Source organism: Chelon labrosus (assembly GCF_963514085.1).
Source record: "Chelon labrosus genome assembly, chromosome: 5".
In the NCBI taxonomy this organism is placed as follows: domain Eukaryota; kingdom Metazoa; phylum Chordata; class Actinopteri; order Mugiliformes; family Mugilidae; genus Chelon; species Chelon labrosus.
In genome coordinates this window covers 16496523-16521355 of record NC_140341.1, presented here as the reverse complement: position 1 = coordinate 16521355, position 24833 = coordinate 16496523, and the positions used below count along the sequence as shown (strand labels likewise).

General features: G+C 42.6%; 1 protein-coding gene across 2 annotated transcripts in view; it reads right to left on the bottom strand.

Annotated features, from left to right (window-relative positions):
- Positions 1-15830, bottom strand: part of LOC311488350 (FERM, ARHGEF and pleckstrin domain-containing protein 1) — a 55732-nt gene extending 39902 nt beyond the window's left edge. For both annotated transcript variants that reach the window (XM_084544990.1, XM_084544991.1), the window contains exons 1-2: positions 15279-15830; positions 10948-11154 (exon numbers count right to left, since the gene is read on the bottom strand). In XM_084544990.1, coding sequence (XP_084401116.1) covers positions 10948-11127 — 180 coding nt within the window. In that variant the 5' untranslated portion in view covers positions 11128-11154; positions 15279-15830. The remainder of the gene's footprint in view (positions 1-10947; positions 11155-15278) is intronic.
- Between the last annotated feature and the right edge of the window lie 9003 nt (positions 15831-24833).

Here is a 24833-nt window from a genome sequence, read left to right as displayed (position 1 = left end):
CTGTCTGAACCGAACAAACGCGAGGGTCTCCCACAAAGAGACATCCATCTTGGTTACCATAGGAACAAGACTTATTATAAAGGCATCAGTTTTCCCAAAGCACCTGTGCACAGTATAGACAGCGGTGCAGCATAATGCTGTCAGACATAACATGGCAGTATTACTGGCAGCATTACTGACAGCCTCCTTCAGCAGCCCTGTGCTGTTTCACTCTGTCCTTCCAGGAAATGGTGCGAATGATGAAGGGTAAATGAATTGTACCCCCACAGCTGTGCATGTTTGCTTGCGCTTTATGGAAAGTGGAGAGGTGACATAGTGTATGATGAAAATATTTGCCATTCAAACAACAGTCGAAGGCTCTGAGTAATACGCCAGAAATCTCTTGTGCTCTCGGCAAAAACAGGATTTTCTTTCAGTTGCGGTGTGTCTTACAAGGAGAATATCAAACATTTCTGAGAGAATTACTATTTTCATTGCTGAAGGCAACGTGCAGATTAAGTTCCTTAATAATTAAAGAAAGTGAAAGGTACTGTCCCTATAAACAAATATGACTATATTTTATACTAGATCATATTATCACAGTTTTCAAGTGGTACTGTTTGTGATGCTCTGGCGAAAACACTGCTTTGAGTTGTCCTCTAAGCCTACAAACGACACAAGACACAACACAATCAAGCAGAAAGAAGCAGGTTCATTGGAACTGTCATCATTTTAAATGGAGCATTAACACAGTAACAGAGTAAACCATTGAACCACAGCAGGTGTTGGCGTCTATAGGGGTGAGCTGACTTAAATCTTTAGTATGCGTTGAGAAAAGTGAAGTTTTAACAAAATGGAACAAACTGTGCAGCAGAAACAGTGACAGGGGATTCTCTTTCATATGAAAATCAGTGTACAGAAAATATTGCATATTAAGCCGTCTCTGGTGCCAACAAAGTCAAAAGTAGAATTTGTTCCATCTTTCTAGGTAAAGCTACGGATAGATACACATGATTCGAGCCTTCTTTTACCGAGATATTTCCTATTACACTGTGCAGTCAGAATTTGATAAGTTAAAACCCGCTGTCACTTTAATTAGCTCAGCTTCTCCACAATCTTTCCACGTACTCCTTATAGTGATCCCATGGAAGTGTGTGGCTCTAACATGTTAGTATTCTTAGCCATCAGTTGCCATATAATTCCCACTGTTGCTCTTCTCCAGTGGCTCTCATCCTTCACGACCCAATTACATTTCAGGATGTGAGGGAGGAAGATGGCTGTATGTGGGAAAACAACCCCACCACCCCCCACACCGTACCCTCCGCCCCCCACCACATCCCGCTGTGGGATTTCAATTTCATGCCATGAGAAAAAGGCAACCGAGGGTTCAGAGTTCATGTGAGGAAAAATATGAGAATGTTTCCTGGCAGGAGACGGTCAGTCTAAGGAGGGATGATGCAAGGCACGTGAACGTCGTGTTAACGTTACGGTACACTTTTAATATTTTCCAGCTTCGGTGCGTATCATTCGCAAGTGGAAATCCTCAAAGAGGCTTTCATCTTCGTACTGCAAGTCTGAGCCGTTCAACGCAGCGCCGTCTCGGCACACACGTCTTCCATGTCTGTTTTTATAGTGACACTAAGCATATGACCCCCCTCCCCCTCAAATCCTTGCCACCCCAAACACAATGCCATCTTTCAGGGAAACTGGGTCAATCAGCAGTGAAACCAAGAAGAGCTAATAATGCCCTAAAACTTATTGCGAGTCATATGTTAAGTCAAGGGATTTGAATAGAATGGAAAAAAAAGGAAGTTGCACATGCACTCCCAGCACATAGCGCGGAGGATGTGTCTCCTGAATATGTTAGTCATAAATGATGTGCAGAAGCGTATCCCCATGCTAACGCACCACACTCACATTAATGCTCCGCATGGAGACTCCCCCACCGCCTCCCACCCTCCGCTCCTCCCCGGCAGATATCAGCGGAAGACAGAACTCTGCGCCACGGCAACAAGCTCAGACGCTCCTCATCCACCCCTATGCGTAGCCATGGCAACCCACACTCACAGACCAGTGCGATTACATGTGGCCTTTTCGAAGGAGACCTCGTATAGCGTTGAAATTCATAACGGTGTGCGTTCACAAACGGAGCCTAGGAGCCAAACCAACCGCCTCAGAGGAGGCACATCCTGCAGCTCAAAGGTCGCTGCAGTCGTGTCAACAAGATGCTTTTTAGCAGCAGAGGGAGAGATGATAAACGACAAATAATTCCTTTCCATGGCAGGTGGCCGCACGGAGAAGCTGCATGTGTTTTCTAAGAGCGAATAAATTAAAGCTGGCTGTAGCAATGCGATTGGGACAGCAGAGTTTAGGAACAAGAACGAGAAATGTTTCTATTTTAAGGCCTCCCGAAAGTGAACAAATGTAATATGTTAGCAGAACAGACAGCAGTGACAAATATCAGATGCCTGGATGCTTGTAATCCCCAGTCCCTTTGCTGCATCAAGGCCTCTGTCTGATTGCCAGCCCCAGCCAGGCTGCAAACATTTTCTCTAGTGACATGGAAGGTAAAATCAGAGCGGTTCTATTTATGTGTACGCTGTCTCTAACAATCCTTCTATTCACAACTCTTAAGAAGAGCTTCCTCTAACGGGGGAGGGATTGATTGCTATGGCCACCATCCATCTCTCTAGCAGTTTTCACCACGGGCTCCTTCTAAAATTCACTCTCCGCAGCGGGGGGAACACTGTAGAAACCTAAAAATGACCATGCATATTAAGAAATGCTACAGTCACTGCACAGCACATTAATCTAACTAGATCTCCTCTTGCTCATGCATGACTCGTATTCATGAAAGGAGAGTGACAGTAATGGGTTTAGAAAACTCATTGACATGGTGTAAAAGGTAGCATGGCTGCTGCCCCATTCTCCTGAATGCCCCGACAGCCAATCAAATCCCATTTGTATTCACTATTCGGCCATCGAGAAATATTGGTGCCAACTCACCCTCTGTGCCCAAATCATGAAACCACCACCTCTCCTCTGTCAGTTTTTCCCCTAAAGCGCTATGAGGCTGGGGGAAGCAGACCGTGTCCCCACAACAGCTCTGAGTTTAACAGGATTCAGCGCACTGCTTCTAGACTAGACTGCCTTCCTCCTTCTGAGCTCTGCCTGCCTTTACAGCCGACATGTTATATTTGAAAAAGCACAAACTGAAACATGAGATACTTTCTGTGGTCTGTAATGTGCGCGAATAATATGCAGGTGGAATTTCAATTATGTCGGCCTCTTTTGCACAGACTCTGTGTTACAGAAGATGAATTTCCTCTTGAGAGTTTCTACATATACTATGCAGATTGGTTTGCTGCCAGTCACTATTTATGCATATTATTACAGGATTAATATTTCCCTAATAGATGCAAAAACGCATCGGAACGGAAATGCATGCTAATCATGAGGGTTATCCTCCTGCTTTGTAATCAAACAGTCAGCAAAAATATCCAAAAAGCTACAGTCAGTGTTAATTTAACAAACAAGAAGACTAAAGCACGTGGTTCAGATGTGAATCTACCAAAATATGAGTAGAAATACTTGTAGGCCTGATGTTCTCATATTTAGCATTGCACCAAAAGGGTACCCATAAACAATTATTTCCATTATTGACTAATGTGTCACTGCTGTTCTCATTTCACTGATTCATGAGTCATTTAGTCAATAAAGTGTCAAAAAAACAGTGACCATCACCAGTACCAATGTCCTGAAGTAAAGCTTAACCAGGCATGTTTTACCAGCTTAAATTCTCACAATTAGGATGCTATAATTACATACGTTTTTGTATATTTATGACCTAAATGATTGATTTAACATTTACAGTTGTGCATGAATTTTGTTTCAAATCATTACTGGCTTTTAGAGCTATTTTGTGTCAAATTATGTCTATTTAAATTACCTCGACCGATGAGTTTACATGGACAGTAGTGCTTCACTGATAATCAGAATAATAGCCAAATGTGAATAAAAACGCCTCATGTAACCAGTTCAATCTGAACAGAAGAACTTCTCAATCAGAGTAAGACTAATGGTATAAATCCCTGATATTCCAACCCCTTTGCACATGTCAAAAAAAGTTAGATTAACATTTAGAGGCATGAAAATACATAATTTCAAATAATGTACATTAAACCACTTAACTAAAGGTTCATGTATTAGGAGAACGGTATAGAAGCTACATTTGGTAAGTACACTGATCAGTACTTAAGACAATCCTTTAATTTTATGATCAGTTTCGTATTACTCCAATCCAAACCCATCTTATTCCAACTGAATCTGAAATAAAATCTAGCCTCCTATGCACCTCTAACACCTTACTCGCCATATGCGTCTAAGCTTTGATCAACAGATTGAAACTCACTGCTGGCTGGTCGGTCAGTCAGTCATTGAACTACCACAGTGAAGCTGTTGAAGACACAGCTGAAAGAAGCCCTTCATCGTGTTTCTACTCATTAAGTCAGGACCTCATTGCCATTCAGATGACAACAAGGCACACTGGAGCTGCTCTAATTGCTTCCCATCACAATGAATGGGTGACAGCATATGGGGAAAAGAGTGATGAGTGGAGGGATGATAGTAAGCCCTCTGGACTGGTGTGAGAGTCTTGCTCTAAGGTCCTTCCTTTTGTGACAGAGAGCCCCTTTAGCCCGGGTGGCCCCTGCTGCCCTGGTTTTTCTGCGCTGTAAACATGCTTTAGTTATGGGAATGGAGGAGAAAAAAAAATCACTTCAAGCGCCAGATGGGTCCCAGAATAGGTAAAATACAGATGGGTACATGCACAGGAAAACTAAAATCTAGGCAGATTATTGGTGATTTAAACTTATATGAAATGACGATACCCACTGGATCAAGTAAGCTTCTGGGTAAGAGATTAATTACAGCCTGTCACATGAACTCTGTAGCTAATATCAGTGTGACTCAATGGTTTAACCTCTGACACACTTTGTGTCAAGATGAGGAGAGTTTTATGCTGCATATACTGCATGTATTCAAGAAGCACCAACTGAGAAATGTTCTTGTACCTTTAGACAAATCAGAGTTGTAATCAGACTGTAACATCAACAGCTAGAAAGGGTGCTCAGCAACATATTTATCTTTATCCACTAATTTATAATCTGGCCTGACTGATCAAAAGCCAACGCCGAGAACATCAACGCCCCCAGGTTGAAGCTCCGAAGCTCCCCGCCTCCTATACACTGTGTTCAGAAAACAACAAAGAAAACACAGCTTTACACTCTTTGTTGATAATATATGTTAGCTCGTGGCTTTGCAGAGAATCTGAAACAAGACGCAGACTCTACAGCCACACTGGTGTCTCTCTGAGGTTGAGCCCAAGCACAGGAACTAAATGAGCAAGTTCAAAACCTTCCACACAGCTGATGTTGAGCTTTTAGTGGAAAAGTGAACATTTCGAACTGCTGTTAGTGAAGGAAAACTCAATCGCAAAAATAGTAAGATTCATCCTCTGGGGACCGTGAGTACCTTTGCATTATAATGTTAATCCATCTAGGTGATGCCAAGATATTTCACTGGATAAGAGAAAAATGGAAGCTGGATGCGGTGTTTCAGAAGATGTTGGGGTATCACTCAACTTACAGGAATTCAACCAGTGGGGACAATGAATTTCAGTACAAACTATGATGCCAGTACACACAGTTGAGGCTGAGATATTTCACTGGATAAGTTAACCTTTTAACTGTTGTTGGTGATTGAGGAAAACCCAGAGGGAGAACCCAAGATTAATAGGATTCATCCACTGGGGATCATGGATGTCTGTAGAAATACCAACCAATATAGTAAATGCTCAGATATATAAACGGATAAGAGAAATTTTTACACTGTAAGTGGTGCTTCAGGAATAGAAAGGCATCACCAAACCTCAAAGGAATTCATCCTCTGGGGATCATGAATGTTAAAAGGTGTCATGGCAATCTTTTCAGTAGCCGTTGAGATTTTAGTTTGGAAGTATTGGAACAACTGAATGTGGCGAAAAAAACTGTGATTTAAATTTGAGTTTGGAAAGTAATTAGGAAACAAAAGGTAATATATTGTGATCTAATGAGACTGCGCCGGCTAAAAAGCTCATCTGTACAGCAAATGGAAACGCTAAGAGCTGAAGGGGGTTTGTAATTAATTAATTCAGGATTTTTCTCTGCATGGTGGCCCTTTTCAAAAACGGGCTGCACCATGACTGTAATGGACAAAGTGAATGGATGGAGAGGACAGACTGCTATCCTTAGTGAATAGGTGGTAGTTTAAGGGGAGGAAGAAGTAGTACAGCAATATGAGAGAGAAAGAGAGAATGTGTCTTTCTATTTCTAATGGTGAAAGTCTGAGTTGCTAGAGTTGGTATTAAAATGAAATTTAAATGTCAGATTGTACCTGATAGCTTTCTAGCAGTGAGGTTTGGCTAATGGAGCATGACTGTTTCATTCATTCACAGGAATGAAAATGACTCTCCTCCCTCCACTCTGCCGTCATGATCCCATCCCCCACCTCCTAACCCCTAAATGCTTGCTGCAATCTCTCTCTTCACACAGAACTTCTGCGGACCTTCCACCAGCTATCACCAAACATAGGCATCAAAACATCAGCACAGACACTGTTAGAGTGTCTTAGCCTGAGGAACATAGGACAGACGGAGGGCTGCCGTCTGGATTTCCTGCTCTACTGATCTCTGTGTCACAAAGAAGCGAACCGACTCGAAACCGGTTCCATAAAAATGAATATTATTTTGAGTCATGTATTTTCTGATCAGCATCAGTCTACCTTTGTCCAGGTTTTTTGCAGGCAGACATCATCTGCATCAAATAAAGTGTGTTCACAGCCAGAGTGCTAAGTAGGCCACAGCATGGCATGTGACCCACGAGATGGCTCCATGGCCCCTTTTTGTTTCTCAACCATCTGATACTCTGCCCGCTGAGGTGGAAACTTACCCCTCTCGAACTCAGAAAAAGGAACTGAAGCCTACGGTATCAGTAACAGGGTGAGGTTAGCCGTTTTATGTTTTCTTAAAGAGATGCATAAAAATGCCCTGCCTCCAGTCGCTTTGACTATAAAATCATCCGAGCTGCCACTTCTTGAACAATACTGCATGTTCCCGTTGTGAAATACAAAACTGGGTAATTGCTTGACAAACGTGTTTTGTGGACCATGCAGTTATCTCACATCACTGCTGAGGGGAAGAGATTAACATCAGCAGGATGCGAACTAAGTTGGCGTATGTCTTCTGTATCTTACGTGTAGGCTCGGCCAAGAAAGATTTTTAGGAAGGGACTGGCTGATTCAAATTATAGCTATAACTTTCCTATAGCACCACCTTTAAACCTTCAAAAAGGATTTAACTTAATCAGCTTTTTAAGCCAAGAAGCTAATATAACCCCTTTAATCTTTACAAACTTGGAGCACCTAAAACATAAAACGGTACTTGTGACACTGAACGAGATTGTTTTTAAGATCTTTCCACTCCAAACGTGAGCCAACGGCTGAGGAAAATGTACTCCTGTGACACCGGCGGGCAAAAACAATACCAAGCCCAGTGAGATTTTTATCTCAAGTGCTGACTTGAGATAGAGGACATAATGTGTGTTAAATTGAGCATGAATGAAGCTTTCCGTTAGAGGGGGCCTTTTGTTACCCTCTCCCGAGCCGCATCTTCTGCTCGTTTCAGCCCAACCTGCCTGGCGAATAGAGGTGTTTCCATCTCATCATCGCCACCACTCAGCTTCACCATAATGGCAATCCTAGGTCCTCACGGAGGCTGAAAGAGCCAGATTGTGTATGCATGACTCCAGCTATTAGTTCAAGCACACAGCGCAATATCTCACTGTGGCACCTCTCTGACCCAGGGACAGTATTGGTGTTTTGTAACCTCGATATGTGCATCCCGCTAGCAGAAGTGGGAACAGGAAGACAAATCAGACTGGTACTCAAGCAAAGCAGCCATTTAATGTGACATATACTGTGCATCCCACGGTGCAATTTCAGTGTGCAATATCTGATAAAATACTTGACACAGTAGAGTCAAGTACTGTGGAATATATGTCCATAAAAATAAATCTACTCTACTTACTCATATATATTTATTCCTGCTGCTTTGACCTATTTATTACTGTCAAGTTGTTGTTGAATGTTTTTTTTAATATATAATGTGTTCTCTTATCTGCACCTCATTGTATTTTTAAACAGTTTTATTTCATAGTGGGTTTTTTTTTAATAGTGTCTGCCTTTGCTCTTACACAAAACCACACAGGAGATGACTTTAAACCCTCGTTGTACTACATGCAAGGACAATAAAAACATTCTGATTCAGATTTTTCCTGTAACAGGAAAAGTGTCAGTGTTTGTGTACCCTGGAGAGCAGAACAATGTTAAACGCTACTCTGGGGACAGTAAAACTTAATGTGTGCTGACTAAACTCTGAGGGTGATATCACCTTAGAGAGCCATAACCTGCAGAGAGCAGGGCTGCACTGCAGGTTTTTACAGAAGCAGGCTGAATAAAATCATTTCCTCTCCAGCTCTACCTCATATCAGATGCAGGCATCATTGGATGGACAATATTCAATTTTCGAAATGCCAGAAAAGGCAAACAGGCCCTGTTCAGACCTGGTATTACCATGAGCCCTTGATGATCCGTTCACAACTGACCAGCTTTAAGTACATCACACCTAGCTTTAAAATGTATCTCCACGTGTGTCTCGAGCCACCACATGAGATATGATCTCAATTTCGTGCTTCGTATGACAGTAAACACCTACATCATTTGGGGCTCGGCAGAATATTGCGCACACAGCTGCTGCCTCTTAGAGATCACTACATGCCGCCATTTGAGAAGCACAAATGTCCCAGCATGGTGATAGGGTTCACATTATGGAACGTAATGAGCTTTGAAGCCTCTTGCTCACTGAAAGCATGAATGTTAAGTTATTATTTATCTGTGCCCTGATGTTAGTTATTTTAGAGACCTGCATAAAGTTCAGATTATAATTTGCACCCTCGAAGCGCCCATATGCACAGTAATGTCACTACTGTGCTGTTTGCAGAACATTTCCTGTAATAATAAATAAAGACAAAGGTCTTTATTGGGGAAATATGTCACTTCACCACACATCTTGCTAGAAGATGTCAGTTGAGTAGGCGCTCCATCAACGTGACCACACTATTAAGGGAATATGCTCCCAAGCCGCCCAGACAACCTCCAAATGTGGTCGGAGTTATCAAATGAATCATCGTTGCATCTTGGGGTTTGGTCACACCTGTTCTTTAAGGTGGCCACTTGTGATCTGATCAGTCGGGATGCATGTTAATACCAGGTCTGAACAGGGCCACAGACTGTTTCGATGTGGAAAAAGACAAAGCCAAATGAAGATATGGAGCAGAAGCCTTTTGCATTTTGAGTATCTATTGTGCCTTAAGTACAACACATGATACCACCAGAAAAATTTGAATTCATGCACAAGGAGAGACGACCCGCTTAAGGAATACTCATACTGCCTTGGGAAACTGCCACAAGGACACATCCAAGCTGCACTGCATACTCTCCAAATGTCAGTAAAGCTCAGCAACCGAGCCGAGCCCCATTCATACACATTAAGCAGGTCCTCTGTGGCTACTGCTGTATCTGTTTCCCTCCATCACTTTCCACTTGGTGATGCAGGGAAGATTCTGGTCGCAGAAAATACCATAGCTAGTTCTTCTATTCAATCCCAAGACAAATGACTTCCTCTTCATCTTTTCATTTTATGTAGCTACCCTATGTTTCTGCAAATAAAATCAAGGTCTGAGAAAACCTTTACACAACACCAGTTACGTTAAGGGAAGTCATTCTATGGTCTAATAAAGTATGTGGTTGGTGATATTCTATACACTATACAGTCCACCAGTCAGTGAATCCCAAAGAAGACACAAAATCCAACAAAGCATTAGTCCGTCACTCTTTCATTTTACCTCCTCTATGGCATTATTTCCAAGCCTATTCATTCCTAAAGAAGATGGAAATTTTTGTCACAATCTTAAAAATGCATTTTCTGAAATTTGATGCAATTGATTGACATTTGCATAAATGTTTATGTTACACTTATGCAAATATTTAAACATGAGTAATCAGTAGATTTGCTAGTAACTATTTTTAACTGCAGATTAACTGGTTGAACACAGTTTATAGGAAGTAGTCTATGTGTGACTGACTTGAAATTAACTACACACTTCGTGTTCATCATAATAAAGTGATGAATACATGTTTTAATGCAAGATGCTGTAAGTATTCTGGGCATATAAAAAGACGTAATTGAGTATCAGTATCTAATTTTAGCTCCCCTTTCACGTAATCTGGACAAACAGCTTAGCCCGCAGAGTCCAAATTTGGATCTGTGTGATGAGAATGCTAATCCTTTAAATCCTGAAATCATGAATGGAATTCAAATGGCAGCTCTTTTCATTCAAATATTTAAAAACAAAAAAAAACATATTCTAGCCTACATTAAATAGAACCAGTTGTTCCTGCACGTCATCCTCACGCTAATGTAGGAAAACAGCTGTAACGTATTTCAGTATGTACGTTTTCTAAAGAATATCTGTGAGGTAGTCAGGAGGTCACAGCGTTAGAATATTTGTGCTGTAATAGGCGACAGCGGCAGAGCAGATTTGTGACAGTTTGGGAGATTAGAAAGCGGTGAACAGGAATTAAACACCACCACAATAAAATGGAGGAACACTGACATTACTAAAAAAGATCCCTCCAGTTTCATCCATGCATTCAACATGCAGTTGCCATGCCAACCTGTTACCAGACTGCTGCTGCTATGATGAAAACGGGAAATGCTTCTTGGCTACTGTGCAGTATGAAGAGTCCCATTCCGATATTAGCATTCCCACCAAGAAACGCAAGAAACTGGATAAGGCAGCAACAGCGACTCACCGAGATGTCAAAGAGCTCCTCTGTGTTGTCCAACATACGAACCCTGACGGTGACATGTCGGCCAGGGGGCATAGCTGGGGGTTTGTGCCCGGGGTCCAACGTACTGATGCCAAGAGTCTCTGGGGCTCCAAGGCGTTGCCCTGCTCCAGAGGACATTGGTTCTAGATCTGGCTCTGCCATGGTGCGCTGCACTGCTCACTGCCTAACCTGAACCAGAGACAAGACAGACAAGTCAGGGACAGAAAATCACATTCACACAATCATTAACTCTAACACAAACCCAAAATATGCAGCAGTTAAATCTCCTCACAGACAGCATCAGGTGCCCGTACGATACAGTACAATGACTGCATCAGGGCCCAGAGGACAGGCTGCACAACCTTCCATGTGACACTAACAGAGTAATTGCAAATGCATTATTTGCACTCGCTGCTAATGGCTGATAATTGTTGCCTGTGGGAGACCAAATTAGTGTTAAAAAAAAGAACAAAAAGATCCAAGCATGTTCTTGATTTCAAAGAACAAATCAGGCAGCCCTAATTTGATTTGACAAATGAATCACGAGGCTAGAGTTTAAAATCAAAGAGCCACAACAATGACAATTGATTGGGGTAGTCGTAAAAAGCAAAACATTATGGCCTAAGACACAGAGGCGTACGCATACTTGGACTTAAATTGGCCTCAAGGGCAGCAAGGCAAACATATAGACGCTGCAGGAGATGGGAACTCAGTGTACTGTGAATATCATGCAAGAGTAAAGAGTATACTGTCGTTGCCGTCTTCATCTTCTTCTTCTGCCATTTTCTGGCAAGAGGGAGGAGCTGGGGATTAGCAAGGGGGAAATCTGACAGTGAACCTGAGGGTGGCTTGTCAATCAAGTCAGGTATGACACCAAACATACTGATGAGATACAGAAGAAGTAGATGTAGCTAAAGATATCCAAACATATTAACTCCAGTTTTTTAGCGGTTTTGTAGAAGGCTTCACTTATCAAGTCAGAGTTGGGAGCTGTGTCCATCTTTTACAGCCGATGTTGAATAACAGAAGGTCACATTGACATTAGTTAGCTAAAAGCAACGTAATTAAACAGTTAGCTGAATTTTAGATAGCTAAACATTACGGCTAATAAATAATTACATTCCCAGCTTGGTAGCTCTCTTAGTATACAAATATCTTCAAAAGATACAAATATCCAAAACAAATCCTTTGCAAACAAACGGTGAAGTTGAAATAAACAGCTAAATGTAGTGGATAAACTGCTAAAATAGCTGCTAAGTGTGACGGTAAGTGATAAATGGTTTAAAAGGACAGCTAAAACACTGTTAGCTAAACACAATGGAGCTAGCTAGACAGCCAAGACATTACATAAATTATTTAGCTAGCCTGAAATATATAAATACAGCAAATAGTAGTGAACAAATGGTGATATAATAGTAAGCCACTGGTATAACTAAATGGATAAACAGTTCAAATGGCTATGGATAAACTATTAAATTATATTATTATTATAATTTAGGTGATTCATTAAGTGATAAAGTAATAAATAGACCGTGAAAAGAAACTGGAAAAGAAGCTGAAAAGGGTCATTCATAAATTATAATGAAAGAGTTAACTAAACATAATATTTAAAATCCCTTAAGTAAAAGATAAACCGCTGAGACAGTTCTTGAAATGCTAATGCTAAACACTGCATAATGGAGAAATGGTTAGCTAGCTATAAAAGTATTATAAGCAATTAATTTGAACTGTAATGTAATAGTAGTTAAAAGAGATGGATAAAGTGGTGAAAAAGTAATGCATACAGATAAGGTATAGATAGATGGGTTAAACAGTTAGCACAAACTAACTAGCATAGCCCAACCAATAAATGGTAGATAAAACTACTACTTGGTTTGAAGTAATGGATAAAGGGAGTAAAATAACTGCCAGTGTCAGCGAGTTCATCCGACAGAGCTGTAAGGGTATAGCTGACAAAAAATGTTGGGAACCACTGCCCTGCCACGTCCCATGTATGGAGGGTCATGTGATATTCAAATTCAAGTAGCAAAATCTGGAATAATCTGCGGTGTCACTCAGTCTGTACTACTCCCAGGTGGAGGACGGTGTTTGGATAAAGTCGTGGACTCATTCATTTTGGGTTGGTACGTGGGCAGGCCACTACCCACCCCCCTCAATGGCTCCACAGCCAGATCCCCCAAGGGCCTGCTGTCCTGCTTAATTCTCTCTTCATTGCACATTCCAGTAGGCTGATGTCATCCTGAGACCTCACCAAGTGGTTCGGCAGAGTACTGAGGCCAGTGGGCAGTGGTTCAGCCGCCGCAGAGGTGAATGACTGCTGCCAAGTTTAAACTGAAAGCTGAATAAGGCATTTTAAAAGGAGTGGATAATGTAATCCAGCAGAGTATGTGGAGGAAAATAGGCCAAGGACGGAGGATGCACTAAATTCTGTCTGATGACGGTCTGCCTGATGCTGCAGACAGGCATATAAAAAGTTTCCAATCCAAGCTATAGTGTGGAGACTAATGATCGATAGTTGATTGATTAATCAATCAACCATTAAAGTGCCAAGAGCCCAAAGCAGAAATTCTTCAGCTCAACAGCTGGTTTCATTTTGAATTTAGTTTTATCCTTTCCAAATGTTTCATGTTTCAAAGGCTAACAAAAATAAAGAGCAATTAGTAATTCAGCCAATTAGGACATGTGTTCTATAGTTGAAGATCAGACTTACAAAAAGAAAGTGATCATGCTCAAACTATAAAACGCTAGTAAGTATCATGTATCAGAGCATGTATCATTAGCGCCTGTCTTTACACCATCCCCACAGAGCCGTGGCTGAGAGATGTTGGTGTTTTCCAGCTGAAGTGCGGACTAACACTCCCCCGGGCTGATGAAAACCAGACCTAATGCTGTCACTGGGGTCGCAAATGGAAATAAACATACTTTTCAACTAAAGCCCAGTCGCTTTTGACATTTGATCTCATACCGTCATCACTCGGTGGCTCCCTTGCCTTGATTATTGGCAAGTGTCTCACGTCGAGTCTGTAAATTCATGGATTGCGTGACCCACACTTGCATGCCACGTAACCAGACACTCCTCAAACAAAGCAGCAGTGACACAGAGGCCAGTGAAAGAGTAGACAGTGATTATTTCAGCCAACGCATACCCTCCCCTGAATGATGAATCAATGAGTCCTGAGTGTAGGTCTGCGTGTTCCTCTGAATAGGTAACCCGGGCCTAGTCAAACACACAAAACAGCCACCGGTTGTACAGATGGCATCTTGTTCCTAAGGCCAGAGTGTGACATAAAGCACAGTCGCCTTGTATACAATGCCAGCAGGACGTTTACAGACTCCTGGCTGTTTCTCAGGGTAAACCACTCTGCTTTTGAACTTGTTTGCTTGAAATTCCCCACAAGTGTGTAATGTGGAGCGGTGACTGCTGGCTTACAGAGTCTCCAGGGTTGTAACAGTGGCTCCTCTGTGCGCGGGGGCACACACAGGGGCCCCTCATTGGAGTCCACCACTGCACAGCTGGAATCCTTTAGCGACAGCTGAATGGCCGGAGGCTGTGGCCGATAAAGCCAGCTGTCTACCTGAGAGGAGCTCGATTTCCTATGTGTTCTGCAACAGACACCGATACCTGGGTGTGGCTGGCATTGCGTGAACCACACCGAGTTCCCACTGTATTATTGGCAACGTGACATGTGTTCATAAAGTGAAAGGAATGACAACCAACAGGGTGCAGGCGTGCTGCAACCAGATCCTCTGAATGACTGAAAAGATAAAGCAGAAAATGGTGAAATCCTGCACTGGCTGAGGTCTTTCCCTGCATGTAAGACTCACCTCACACGTTTGGCAGCACACACAAATGTAATGTAGGTTAATAGAGCAGGCTGCTGTAATCCTCAGGACATTATCAGCCAGTACTGTATATGTGACATGCCTGGACTCACCTGGACACGCTGTGGAAACTAAGTGGCAGATATTACATGCTCTCTTCCTGTCGACATTATTGATCCTTTAAATGTCACAGAGATGCACGGATCTTTTTGCAGCTGCGAAAACCTCAGAGACTGCGGCGTCTGCACACATCCATACACCTAAGGTATATCTGTGCAACGCAAGCCACACTGCAGGACACACAGGACACACTCACTGGCCGCATATGAGCATTTTCACGAGAAGTGTTAGTCATCCCCTTTCCCTGGAAATCCACAGGATCACAAAACAACACGGGAAAGATACTCCCAAGACTTAACCCTAATCTCCTCTAACAAGTTGAATCACTTCCCCTTAAGAGCACAGTGAGAGCGGACTTGCACGATTCTTACCCCCTTCTCTCGAAATGCGGGCTTGTCCACACGCAAGTATTTCCCAGCTGAAGGGGGAGATTTCTTTACATCCACGTCCAGCCGCAGTGGAACAAAATGAATCCCCGCTTGAGTTTCAGATGCGGCTCGCACCGGAGAGGAGGCTTCCTGCGGTCGCCATGGCGGACGACTGAGCGAGTGAGCCTTGGAGAGACGGGATTACAGTGAGGCGAGCGGCGTATCCACTCCCGGTGCCTTTACACAGACAATGAAGGAGGTGCAGCACCTCCACCTTCTTAGCAGCGGTGGAACACCGAGGAGCAACAGCACCACCTAGTGGCGACATCGGGAGCAACACCATTCACAAACTAAATACTTGTTTTGAAAGTTTATGCCTCATTAAAATGTAAGACTTGTCTTATTATAACCCCGCATAACACAATAGGTGTGGGTTATTAGACGTTTAAACATTTCAAATTGTTTAAATTGGGTGGTTTTGTGAAGATTTGAGGAGCATCAAGTCTTTCCAATAATGCCAACTTTACACAATGCAGCAAAGTGAAGGGCAAGTGATGAAACTGTCTACTAAAAGAGTAAATACAGACAGAAATCAATACTTAGAGAGAATGAAGGGTAAAATGCAGTCTGAAAATATATTAGATAAGCAAGCTAGACTGGAAGGACGAGAGAAAAATAAGGGTTTTAATTATTTTTCTGCCGTAAATCCATAAAAAGCAATAACTTAGGAATGAGAAAGCCACATTAATATACAACCAACAGCAAAATAAGCTTCTCTAACCTGCTCAAGGTTCCTCAGAATGAAGAAGAGCGTCCAATATTTCACAAATGAAACCAATTTGAAAATATAATGGAGCAATTTATACCTATTTATATGGATATATTTTTGGCTTTTAATTTCTTTAGTCATCTGTGAGTCAGGGAGTATATACGCTTTCTTATGATAGTCTTGAATCTCTTTGTGGTTGTTATTCGTACATTTTGGGGACACTTTGAATGCTGTTTTGTGTCCCTTTGCATCTCCTTCTGATCGTGTTCCATCCATTTCTTGTTGTAATTTAGTTGTTTTTCTGCAGCTTTTCCTTTAGTTGTCTCTGTTCCACATCAGTGTGACAGTGACAGGGCCCATGGTGTGGTTTAACATACAGGCTAGCCACGTGTCTCTTCCCTATATGTATAAACAGAAGTAGAGCTAAACAGCCATGCCAAGTAAAAACAGGAATGTATTAAACAAATGTCTGGAGCAGATATTCCTTTATTTATATTAAGGAGAGGGAGTGGTGAGTGTCCTGCACTCTGTTCCCTCCTGGCTGTGCGCGCCATGTGTGTGGTCTGTTCCACTGAAGTACTGTAAAAAGAATTTCAGCATTCACATTATTTTAGTAAACAGAGCAGGGACTGATCCACCAAGAAGGGACACCGTCCTCTGGAGTTGCTCTGGAGATTCTTTGTTTTGCTCGAGGATGCTTCTGAAAGACACCCAGCGCTTTGCTCGCTAAATAAAGCAGTGCTACCGGAGACCTTGCACTTTAAACAGGGACCACTGGAGGGTGCTTTGGTTTGCCATGAATCATAGGTGACAGGCAGCAGCATCACAAACTCTGCGGGCCTTGAGAAGTTCAAACGTGTGTTACGCTCTGCTGTGAAAACCCTTTATGTCTTGCTAAACAACAGGACTCTACAAAAAAAAACTAACTATAAAAAGCTAAAGAAAAAAGTTAAAGCTGCAGTCTTGTCACCAGCCAAAGTTGAGCTGGTGACATTAATGCTCTGAATCCAGTGTTCAAAAGACACACAGTGTCCAGGTGCTGAATTTATTCAGTATCTGTAGTGCTAATCAGAACTGAAGGCACATCTTAGCCTCAGGCTGTTTGAAACCACACTGTATCAACATCCCAGAGCACCAGACTGGAACAGGGCTTTGAAAAAGGGCCGCACATTTGTAAAATGAGTAGAAATGTGTCAGGATTCATATTTAAAACTCTGTTTCCGGGACTAATAACCCATACTGTAATAATAGTCAGACTGTTTGGTCAGTGTGATAAATGAGCACTAAATAAGTTCAAAAAGACCAATAACTACAGCCATAGTTTGTGACTCCAAATAATTGGAGACACGTATTGTGAATAAACTAGTCCGGTTTGAACACAAATACCTTTTTTATTTATTTATTTTTTGAGGACTGTAGCTTCCATTCATGATGCACCTACTCGACCATGTGAGCTAATGCGGGGCACCCCGGGCACTTCTTTGTGATTATTTTGCATCTCTGTTTTTGATTCTCTGCAGTAGTTTTGCATCCCTTTGTGGAACCTCTTTGTTTTCTTTTTTTGTTTGTTTTTTTTCTTTGTGTAGCTCCATGATAGTTTTGCATTTCTTTGTAACTATCGTTCAAAGCTTTGAGTTTGTTGTCCGTCAGTTTGTAGTCACTTTGCATCTCTTTTTGATCATTGTCTTTATTTTGTTCCTTTTCAGTAATTTTGCATTCCCTTTATAAAATGTCTGGTCTCTTTTATGGGCTCTTTCCGTAGCTTAGTGGGACTTTTGCTTTTCCTCGTGTTGGTTTTTCAGTGACTTCATACAGTAGTTCTGGTCATGGGTTCCCTCAGCTGATACCCAGTCTTATCAAAGAGTGAAAGTTTCCAGCCATAATAATTTTTCCCTGATAGTGAGGCACCAAGAGGGGCCGGTTAGATTCCTGGGAGTTTCCGGATTAATAAATCAATTTGTGAACAGCTGATTATTTAGATTATGCAATCATTGCTAAGTGTTCAGTGCTTTGTATTCCCAGCTTCTCCTCTCCTTTTTTTTCATGAAGTGTGGCCTGGGGCTTGGACTTGGACCGGTGCCTCCACATCGCCCACTCCTGCGTGTACTCGGCTGCGTGCAGGGACATGGATAAAAGACAAGCAGTGCATTAGAAGACCAAAAGAGGGTTCTTTTTTCTTGGTCTCTGTTTCATGTCTGCCTTTCGCCCACCTTCTCACTGGCAGGAAGGGAAGTCTCCTACGCTTTAGCGGTGTGGGACTGAAGACAGAGAAATCACGCTCGGCGTCTTGGCAGCGTCAGAGGCCCTCTGGAGGCTCTGTGTTGGAACTGAGGCAAAGATGAACACTTCAGCAAGAGCGTGAAAATGAGTGAGAGCTGCACAGAGAATGAGAAAACAGACCAGAGACAATGCTGCTTTGGATTAGTTATGTAAGCATTCAAGATTTGGCGCCATGTTCTTGGTGATCTTTTATCCAGTTATGTAACGGCGAATTAAATCATCGTGTCAACCTCACACTGATGACTGCCACGGGGGAGGGTTGGGGGACACTAATTAAATCCAAAGAGTAGCCACTGTTCATTTATAGTAGCAGTATATCTTTTTGAGAGGACTTTCATTCGGCTTACTTTTAGATTTCTGTGGCTTCCCTCATTTGCAATGACTTTGAGACACAGAGAAATGTAAAAAAGGGCACACTGAGATGACATGATGTGAAGTTATCGTCTTGAAACGTGCAGAGGTAGTGAAAGAGTCCATCTTAAGAGTGTGTTGTATTTAATTCCATGTGTTTTGTGCTCGCATAAACTATACTGATTATGTTAGACAGCAAAAATGAGCTCATGAGGCCCTTTAAACACCAAATGATGCAACTTAAATCTTCAAACAAACAAACAAAAAACAAATCAGGTGCTTAGCTCACCTCAAGGCCCTGACTATGGGAGATAATGCATATTTACTGCTGCATGCACATTCTCCAAACAGAAGATTTCAGCCGGTAAAACCCTTCAACACAAAGTAATCCTAGAGCTCCCGGGGCCTCTGGAGTTCCTTGGAGGTCGTTTGGATATAAATATCCACCAAATAAAACTTCACCGCATGCAGCCTCCCACCCACTGTTACACACACATCTGAAACACCTTCAACATCCTCAACAATCTTCACAACAAAGTCCAAACCAGCAGGCGCCGTCTGAAATAAATTATTTAAAACCCGCCGTTTGGTCTCAGCAGATTCCTCAGCACACGATCATTGACTATTAGCTTTATATTAAAAGGCGGTGCAGCGCGGCGTGCATGCAACATAGGCCCTGCAGTAAACTACACCGGCAACAGGCGTCTGACAGAAGCAGCAGCTAAGTGTCACTTTGCAGACAGGAAACTCTGTTTGACAAGAATAGCTCAACTATATATGATATTCAGCTTTTCACATAATCTGGCCAAAACATTAGGTACACTTATGTTTGTGTGGTTTGATGGATGTTGAAACAGTGCAAGAGAGGTGGTAAATGAACTGAATGATCATTCTGTTATTTCGCCTAGCCCACTGACTGAAACGATGTTGTCAATATAATTCACTAGCACGACAAACCACAGCCTCCGAAATGAAAACAGCTGAATCCACAGCTATCTCAGTTATTTTAAACAAATGCTGAATACCATGACCTTTTACGAAATGATCCTCTGTTTGAGTGTCTTTCTGCTCAGAAGCTCAGAAGCTGTTATAATTTCATCCGCGGCACATTTTGGGAACATCATTTTAAATTAGTGACCTTAAAATTTGTGTTTTTTGAGCACCTTTGTTGACTATTGCTGTCAGTGTTAAGAATAAACTTACCTATTGGAAAGTAATGTACAATAAACATTTTGATTAACTTTGAGAAGTTGAGATCCAGCCCAGCCTCCTGAATTCTTTATTTATTTATTTTCCAGAAAATATCCTTCCCTGAAGTTTTCACCTTCCTTAAGAAACGATGGAGGATGGAAATGAGATTCCGTTTCTATTTTAGTCTCAGCTGCAGCGTCTCCTGCCCTGTCACCGTTTCCCACCAACTTTGAATACCAGGTCATTAGAGCTGGAGCTACACTTTCACATTTTCTCCAGTCCCCACTGTTCCAGTCAGTCTGGATGTATCCGCGCAGACACACACACACACACACGCGGCGCTGTGTGTAGTGCACTAACTGCACTCTAATTGCTTAAAGTAAGGCTCTGCTTGGCACGAACTTCAGCAAACGTCTCAGTTGCTTATATTTTATTTCTGCTTTGGTAAAATGGGAAACAATTATTTCCGCATATATCACCATTACGGCAGGAAGCTTCACAAATCAGCAACATTTGCGGTAACTTTATTGTGGGCTGAATTATCCCTGATTATTCTTTAATATTCGACGATAGAAGAGCAACTCATTTGGCCTCTGCAGCTCCCATAAGCCCAATTTCCCTTCGCACTTCGCAAAAGAAGAAGAGGAAAGATAGTTGCAGAATTTAAAAGTCTTAAATGAGAGTAATGCATCAAAACACTCAATCCCCAAAACAGCAGCACAGAGTGTTACATTTATTTTGTTCTTTAGTCTCATAAAAACGAAACTGACTTGCATAGTACAGTCGCTTTTATAATTTGTCATTCTGTGTAATTTCCTCCTAAACAACGGATCTTCATCTGAGACATTTACTTCCTACCTAGAGCATAATTTTTATGAGATTTCAGATTGTGGATTTCTGTCAGCAGGTGCAGTAATAATGACTATCGTGAGACATTTCACATGCTGGTGTCGTTCCAGAAAAGGTACTTGACAGTTTTTGGCAACAGCAGCGAGCTGTTCTGACTATCCGAGGCCGAGGAATGAGGCCCCCTTCCCCTCGACGTGAGCATTGTGACGCTCCTGTGGGGCCCTCAACCTCCACACAAGAGCAGACGACCGGCAGGGGGGAGCCTCATCACATGCGCTATAACGGAGAATAGAAAAAGACAAACAGCTCTCCCCTGTCGCCACTGAATGTGCAAGAGCAGCAGGATTACACCGATTTCATTACTGCTACATTTCTGTTTGAGTAAATCAGGCTCGAAATGATTTCCTGCTTGGAAATAAACACTTGAGATTTAGCACCTGACTAAAACACATGCCCCTAAAAGGATCTTGTCAGATTTACACGCTATATATGGTGGTGTTTAGCTTTCGTTTGATTGTATTTACATCTCATCATAGGTGGAGCCGCATTGCCTCATCAAGTTGTCATTTTTTTCTGTGGTTGTGTTGAAAGGAAAGCATCCATTTGGGAGCATTTTGTCTTGTCACATAACCAGCACACAAAATCCTTCTGTAAAATCCTTGTAATGAGAATTTAAACGTATAACTTCAGACATGTAATAGCGACAGATGGCATAGATTTGGGCTTTGGAGTCGGAGAGAACAATTTTCACCATGACTGTCAAGAGATAAGTTCAGCAAACAGAAAAGTGCATCAGAGACATTTTCCATGAAACTGTGAGCTTTTCTCCATCCCTGAAGGATTTCCTTTAAAATGCAAGCGGATCCAGAGATGGGGGGAAAATCGAGTAGGCAGCTTTGTTGCAGTAACTCCGAGGGAATAGCTTTGACTCTGTAAAATTACAGAAAAAGCTCAAAGGTTACAAAAGGGGCATTACAGAAGACCTGGTTTGATGTTACCGAATCAGTCACTCGAGGGACCGCTGCCTTTGGAGCTAGTTTTGAAAATGACACAACAAATAGCTATGAATGAAGTGTTTATCTGACTTTATATTATATATATATATCTATATATACCGATCAGCCACAAGATTAAAACCACTGACAGGAGAAGTAAATACCAATATACCATCTTGTGACAACACAATGTTCTGCTGGGAAACTTTTGGTCCTGGCGTTCACACCTCCACCCCATAGCAATGACACTACTTGATGGCAGCAGCCACACAGGCACACACAAAAACGGTTTAGAAACAACTAAAACAAACATGAAAAACAGCACAAGGTGTTTACCTGGCCTCCAGATCAAGAATCTGCGGGATGCACTGGGTCGAGCCTGATCCACAGCGGCTCCTCCCCTCAACCCAAAGGCCCCCACTAACAGCATCATGTTTCCAGACACCACAGGACACCCTCAGAAGGCCCATGTCCATTCTCTGATGAGTCACAACTGTTTCGGAGGCACAAGGGAAACCTACATAATATTAGGAAGGTGGTCATAATGTTACACAATAATGGGGAGTTCAAGAGTCATTCATAATTGCAGATAGCAATGTACGCCAATACAGCCAGACTCATTCATTCATTTTCTGTAACCGCTTGTCCTCCGGAGGGGCTGGCGCCTATCCCAGCTGTTGCTGGGCGAGAGGCGGGGTGCACCTAGAACCTTCTCGCTGTGAGGTATCAGTGTTAACCACCACATCACTGTGCCGACCATTTTTTTTTCCTAATTAGTAGTGGAGACAGGGCACAAAGTAATTAGGAATATTTTGTAAAGTAAAAACACTCTAGGCTTGACTATTTAACTTCTGCAGCTGTGAGTGAGAGATCAGAAATACCTGATGACAAAAGCACACAAAGAACTGTGTGGATTATGTACATTAAACATGAAGTACAGGGACTCTTCCTGGTTTGCACCGATCGCCCCACACTCCTCTGTTACAGCAGCAAATTAGACTGTGAAATTGACAACTCGTGTCGCCATCCGGTTGCCATGACACCTACTTATTAGGCCTTCTGACAGTCCTACCCGGGCTTGTTTGTTCCATCTTCCCCCTCCTGCACATCTGCATTGTTTTCAGTATAAAAAAGCACGCAACATCGGAGGAGGGGGAGCTCGAATGTGTGGGTTGATAACAGCTTGGCTCTGTTTGGCGGTGGTGACTTGCAGCTAAGGTGCAGTACAAGCATGTTCAGTCATGAGCGCGGTCCAAGGTCCTAGGAAACAAAGCAGGCAGAGGAGGATACATAACACGAGGGCATATGGTGTGCAGTTGTGCAACAAGACTCAAAAAACAACCTCTAAATGTATAATTTCTTCTTTTTACATCAGCACCTATTGATTTTTGCAATTCCTCCGTGCTGCACAGGCACAAAAGCCTCATTTCCAACCACTTCAGCCCTGCCTGAACTACATTGAGACTTTAATGCTCCACTGATCAATGAGGGGATTAAAGCAATTTAAAGGCTCTTTTGTTTGGTCTGTGCATTGGAATTTCCTTTATCCTCAAAACTGCTGAGCTGGCAGGGTGTTCCTCCACTCCTCAGAATAACAGCCTCTTGAACTTGCATGCCCTGGAGTCAAAGAGGACGGGGGCAGTCTGGTCATGGTCTGCATGCCGCATCCCACGCAGATATCCCAGGGACTGCGCAGCAGCTTGGGGGGAGGGAGTTGGCGGCGGCGTGGTGACTCATGCAGCACCCCCCCGCTTCGTCTTGACATTTGACATACTGATGCAGAGGATCTCAGCTGGAACAAACGCGGTGTGCTGCGTCACAGCTGCAACGCCCGTGTCTCTGAGCTTCTGGCTTACAGAGCTGACAACAGGTAACAGTGAGTCAGCGCCTATTTAATTCGTACACCTACTCTGTGAAACTCAGGGGGTTGTTTTCAAGCTGATTTTATTTTTATTTTCCAGTCTGCTCCCCCACTGAGAATTCAGCTTCTCATAAAGCCGCCTCACATTTCTTGAAAGTCATTCTTGCTTCAACTTTGCTGTTGCTTGAGGAAACAGACTGCAGGGCAAAAGTGATCACGGTTAAAAACACCAGTTCCAAGTGATAGAGGTGCACAGCCCCTATTAGGCTGGGTGCTGGGAGTCATTTGGCAATCCATTCTCATTAAACCTCCCGCACTGGACAGCAAGGATATTGTTCAATTTGACTATATGTTTCCACTAACACAAACAATGCTGCTGAGGTGTGAGTGATGCCAGAGGGATTCTGCTCCCTAATGAACCCCACAGAGACCTCTCACCATCAGGTCCTTCAGTCCTCGGCCCCTGTCTCATCAGGGTGGATAAAGCACCTCAGCTCAGAGACGGCACAAACAGACCAAGCAGACGTGCTCTTTCCTGGCTCCCTTACATCAGGTGGCTGAAGGTGGATGTCGACAAGCGTCTCAAGAGGAAAAGCCGGCGCGCGCTTTCCCCGACCTATTAACTAGTGTTTCCCCCGCTGCCATTTCCACCCTGCACCATTGATTCAAAACAAAATTGTTCGTAAAGGCAAACTAAGGAGAAAAAGAGCTGAGATTATTTTTTTTAAATAATCTCCCAAAACCATTTTATCTCCAAATTCAATTTTTGGTTCGTTGCCCTCTGACATGCAGGATTAACTCCAAATCCATCTTACCCAAAACTGAAGGATTTATTTGGAAACACATTTTACAGCTATACTTCATAAATACTAAAGTTATATACTCTCTGGGTTCATATGAGTTATTTGCAGCTGGGATTTTTCACTCCACTCTCAGAAAACTCTTCGCCTACATTACACTGCTGTAGCAAGGACGTCTGAATTTTAAAAAGATTGTAGATCATTGAAACACTCTCGCACAAAATCATTCACATGATTTAAGTAAGCACTTCCACTTACCAAATAATATTGTCTATCTTCACAGTCTTCAAGCGTTTCTGATTAGCAAAGAGGGTCTCCTGGATGTAAATAGACAGACAGATACTTGATCAGGTTGAGAGCTAGTGAATTTGGAGGCCAGGTCAACACCTTGTGCTGTTCTTCATGTTTTTTTGAGTTGTTCCTAAACCGTTTTTGTGTGTGTGTCTGTGTCAGGCTGCATCC